Raw genomic sequence first — 5,096 nt, 5'->3', positions numbered from 1 at the left:
TGAAACTTGCTCTTGAATGTAGAGTAGCTAAAGAGAATGGAAGAAATGATGAAGTAAAGAGCTGAAGAGAAGATTTCAAAGGACAGCTCGGGATGACAAAGTAAAGTATTATGATGAAATGTACAAATGCCTGGAGTTAGACAATCAAAAGGGAAAACATACCCAGCATCTTCAAGCGAAAGAACTAAAGAAAAAAATTCAAGCCTCAAGTTGCAATACTGAAGGATTTAATGGGAAATATACTGAATGATGCAGGAAGCATCAAAAGATGGAAAGAATACACAGAGCCACTGTACCAAGAAGAACTGGCCAATATTCAACCATTTCAGGAGGTAGTATACGATCAAGCACTGATAGTATTAAAGGAAAAAGTCCTAGTTACACTGAAGGAATTGGCAAAAAACAATACTCCAGGAACTGACACAACACCCATTGAGATGTTTCAACAAGGAAGCAGCGATGGGAGTACTCACTCATTTATGCCAAGAAATCTGGAAGAGAGCTATCTGGCCAACTGACTGTAAACGATGTATATCTGTGCCCATTCCAAAAGAAAGGTGATCCAACAGACTATGGATATTATCAAACAGTATCATTAATATCACATGCAAGTAAAATTTCGCTGAAAACAATTAAAAAATGGATTCAGCAGTACATTGACAGGGAAATGCCAGAAATTCAAGATGGATTCAGAATAGGATATGGTATGAATAAGGGTATCACTGCTGATGTTAGATGGATCTTGGTTGAAAACAAAGAATGCCAGAAAAATGTTTACTTCTGTTTTACTGACTACACAAAGGCATTCAACTGTATGGATCAAACAATTTATGAATAACTATATTACAAAGAATGGGAATTCCAGAACACTTAATTGTGCTCATGAGGAACCTGTACATAGATCAAGAGGTAGTCATTAGAACAGGAAAAGAGGAGACTGCATGGTTTAAGAGCAGGAAAGGTATGTGTCAAGGCTGTATCCTTTCACCATATTTAATGCAATCTCTATGCTGAGCAAATAATCTGAGAAGCTGGACAAGAAGATGCAACATCAGGATTGGAGGAAGGTTCATTAACAACCTGTGATATGCAGATGACACAACTTTGCTGGCTGAAAATGAAGATTTGAAGCACTTATTGATGAAGATCAAAGATTACTCCCTTCAATATAAAATATACTTCAACATAAAGAAATAAAAAATCCTTACAAGTGGACTAATAAGCAACATCATGATAAATGGAGAAAGACTGAAATTGTTAAGTATTTCATTTTACTTGGATCAAATCACTGGCCATGGAAGCAGCAGTCAAGCAATCAGATGACATAATTCAGTGGGCGAATTTGCTGCAAGAGACTTCTTTAGAGTATTAAAGAGTAAAGATGTCGCTTTGGAGACTAATGTGGGCTTGAACCAATCTACTGTATTTTCAATAGCCTCAAATACATATGAGGCCTGGACAAAGAAGGGAAGCCACAGAAGAATTGATCCACTTGAACTGTGGTGTTGGTGAAGAATATAGAATATACCAGCGTCTGCCAGAAGAATGAATAAAGCTGTCTTGGACTAAGTAAAGCCGGAGTGCTCTTTAGAAGCAAGAATGGTGAACCTTCATCCCTTGTACTTTGGTATGTTATCAAGACAGACCAACTCCTGGAGAAGGGTATCATGCTTGGCAGAATACTGGGTCAGCATAGAAGGGAAGACCCTCAATCAGATGGATTGGCATAGTGGCTGCAACAATGGGCTCAAACACAGCAAAGACTGTGAGGATGGTGTAGGATCAGGCAGTGTTTCACTCTGTTGTACAAGGTGGCATTATGAGTCGAAATTGCCTTGACAGCACCTAACAACAATATCGTTAAACCACTTCAAATTTTGCTTTGTTAAGAAAAATTAATTTTCACATTACCAAACTCAGAATATAAGAAAAAGCCTCTGGTTTTTCTTACTCATCAGAATTACCTGAGTATGCAGAAGTTCTTCTTGGAGTTGGTCAATTTTTTCTTTGTCTGAAACCTAAATTGTTAAGGTAAATTAATTTTTGGATTAGTAGAATTAAGTTTATATAAACTATATAGTAAGTGATTTAAAAAAAAAAAATTCCTTTTAAGTATAAAACCTACAGTTTTACCTGGACATTTAATCAAATTTTAAATCAAATGATTAAAAAAAGCAAAAACAAAACAAAACAAAACTGTATTCATCAATAAAAATAACTTAAGACTTTATACTAAGAATTAAAAACCTAAAAAAGCAATCATTTTTTGGTTGCCATTCTACTCATTTCATATGAAAAGCCATGAGAAAATAAGAGATCAACACATACAGCTACTATTTCCCTCATGGGGTATTTTGTACTAATGCACCAGGAATTAAATACTTGGAGAAATAAAACATGGATAACCCTACAGAAATGTGTTCTGGGAAATCATATACATGTTACCATTGGCAACTCTAAAAAACTTGTTGGTAGTTGCAGAACTTTTAAGCAAATATTATCTATTTCTGTGTTATAAAGAGGGAAACATTACAAATGCAAAGAAAAACTTGCATTTTCAGAGCTTTAACTATAGCTACATGCTTGTTTTTAAAAATGTTCCAGTGCAGTATCTGCTAACCCATAATCTAGAGAATGCATTGGCATCAGTAAAGCCAAGTAAAACAACTAAAACTGATTTGAACTTAAAACAAAAAACAGAATAAAATCATAGGTATTGTGTAAACTACTTCAAATTGCTATTTATACGAATAGTTATAAGATAAATTTATCAAAAAAAAAAACCCAAAAAAACTTTACTGTGTAACAGGCTTTCAAGCAATCACAATACAATTTTAAACACAAAATACCATGATCAATCATAAATTGGATAATAAATGCAGATAAATAAAATGCTAAAGAAATTTCATTTATGACACATCCACGTAACTGTGCTTTGACTCCGTGATGAGGTGTGGCACTTGCCATCCTCAGTCTTTCAAAATAATTGCCTAATTTCTGATAATGAAAGTGTAAATACGAAAATTTATTTCACAACAGAGAAAAATCAATTTAAATTAATATTTGTTTTCATTTACATCCTTTTTCATCTTCATTCATTGGCTATTTAAGCAATCAAGACATCATGGTAGTAAATATTTATGAAAAAACTTTTAATCATTTGCTTATTGAGGTAGACATTAATAAGTCTTGTTCATACTATGGAAAGCTATTTTCAAATTTCAATTCCTATTTCTAATAGTTTCTTAAAAATTGTCAAAAAATTTTACTTAATATAGAAAACAATCTTTGTTAGAAGTGATGTTGTTATTGTTGTTGTTGTTATGTGCCATTGAGTCAGACTCAACTCATAGCAACTCCTCCTTGGGTTTCCAAGGCTGTATCACTACAGAAGTCGATTGCCCAACTTTCCTTCTGAGGAGTGGCTGGTAGGTTTGAACTGCCAGCCTTCTGGTTAGCAGTCAAGTGCCTTAGGCACTATGCTACCAGAGCTCCTGTTAGAAGTGACACATTTTTTCTTAAAATCCTATGTCTAAAAATCTCTAAACATGACTGAGGTAATCAGGAAAAGGTAAGCTAATATAAAACAAACTTTTATTGTTCTCCCATTCATGTATAGCAAGCAGAGGCTTACTGATAGAAGAGTTTCATTTTAACTAAGTCTGTGGGTGTAGAATGAACAAGAATCATTACCAGTCTCAGAAAAGGTAAGGAAACAAGCAAGTTGGGGGAGGAAGCCCATATCCAAAGAAGAAAAAATTGAAGGTCAATGAAGAAATAAATGATTTCATATTTGGATTGTATGGCATACTATCATCCTGAAATTGTATGGTCATAACATTTTTTAATACAGATTAAATTACCAATTCATTTTGAAGGGTACTAAAATGGATTTACTTTGTTCCATTAAATATTCATCTAACTGCAGCTAAATAAGTACAAAATGTATAAAGAATATTAGTATAAATGTTTTAGTTTGGATTGCAAACATTTAATTATTTCATGCAAGATATTATAAAATCACTATAAAAATATAACATTATATCTGGGACAAAAATTAAGAAACTAATACAATTACACAAAAATCTTAGAATAGTTATTATACGACAAAGGTTATAAAAGATTAACCTGCTTAGAAATTTGGTAAAATACAAAGGTTATATAAAAAGTTAGAGTGATATAAGATAATTGGGATATTAAAATATTTATGTTAATATTAGTATTTAGTATAAGGTTTTAATATATTAATATTCTTTGGAGTATATAAATTTATCATATGCCCAAATGGCACAATTTTTAGGAATAGCTCATGCAGTGTACCGATACAGTTCCTCTCTGCTTAGTTTAACGGAACATAAAAATTAATCTTAATGCTCTATTAAAGGGAGGTGGTGGTGGAGCCAAGAAATGCATCAATTATTTTTCAGGAAAAAAGAAGAAAACCTTTACCTTTACAAAATAAGTACTATAAATTGAGAAGATATGTTTACATATTCTCTTAAGAGAACAACATGTGCTATTTTTAATCTGCCACTTATTCTAGGTCTTTACTAGCAATTTGGGTATATTTTAGTTTATTATAATGTTGTCTCATTTTACAGTGTTGTACTGAAGGTCATGATGCACTTTATTGTTAAAATTTAGCCACTTACGACAAGAGTAAGTCCAGGTCCTGTTGCTTAACATATTTAGTTTGTATTTTGAAATGAATTAAAAACTCACCCTGACAGAAATGGGTATCAGTGGTCTTGAAACCAAAGCTTTTCTACAATGCCAGGGCTGTGAAACTGATGGAGAAAGAGCGGAATCCTCCGCAGAAACAAGCTAAAGCTGAAAGAGAAAAACCTTTACTAGCTCCTCACAGAACCAAGCCTGATTTTAAAAGTTTAAGTATTTTTTCCTATGAAGCCATTGAGGCTTTTCTGATATACATTTATAAAAGATATACAAGACACTCATTTTTAAATATTCTATGTAAGTGTACATACCCATAGGAGGCAAAACTACCAATGGGAGTTTTAATCTATTCTCTCTGCTCGATCTCTTTTGCTCAGAAGATACAGGGAAAATGCATTAGCTGGTACTAGTAAGATACT

General features: G+C 33.0%; 1 protein-coding gene across 1 annotated transcript in view; it reads right to left on the bottom strand.

The window, feature by feature from the left end:
• Window positions 1-5,096, bottom strand: part of OPA1 (OPA1 mitochondrial dynamin like GTPase) — a 100,906-nt gene that overhangs the window by 82,066 nt on the left and 13,744 nt on the right. The window contains exon 4 of the mRNA XM_042781943.1: window positions 1,965-2,018. Within this exon, the coding sequence (XP_042637877.1) occupies window positions 1,965-2,018 (54 nt within the window). The remainder of the gene's footprint in view (window positions 1-1,964; window positions 2,019-5,096) is intronic.

This window comes from Orycteropus afer, unplaced genomic scaffold, assembly GCF_000298275.1.
Source record: "Orycteropus afer afer isolate SDZICR_OR568_19922 unplaced genomic scaffold, OryAfe1.0 scaffold00198, whole genome shotgun sequence".
Taxonomy (NCBI): Eukaryota; Metazoa; Chordata; class Mammalia; order Tubulidentata; family Orycteropodidae; genus Orycteropus; species Orycteropus afer.
The sequence above is the reverse complement of the archived record's forward strand: the minus strand, read 5'-3'. Positions and strand labels throughout refer to the sequence as shown.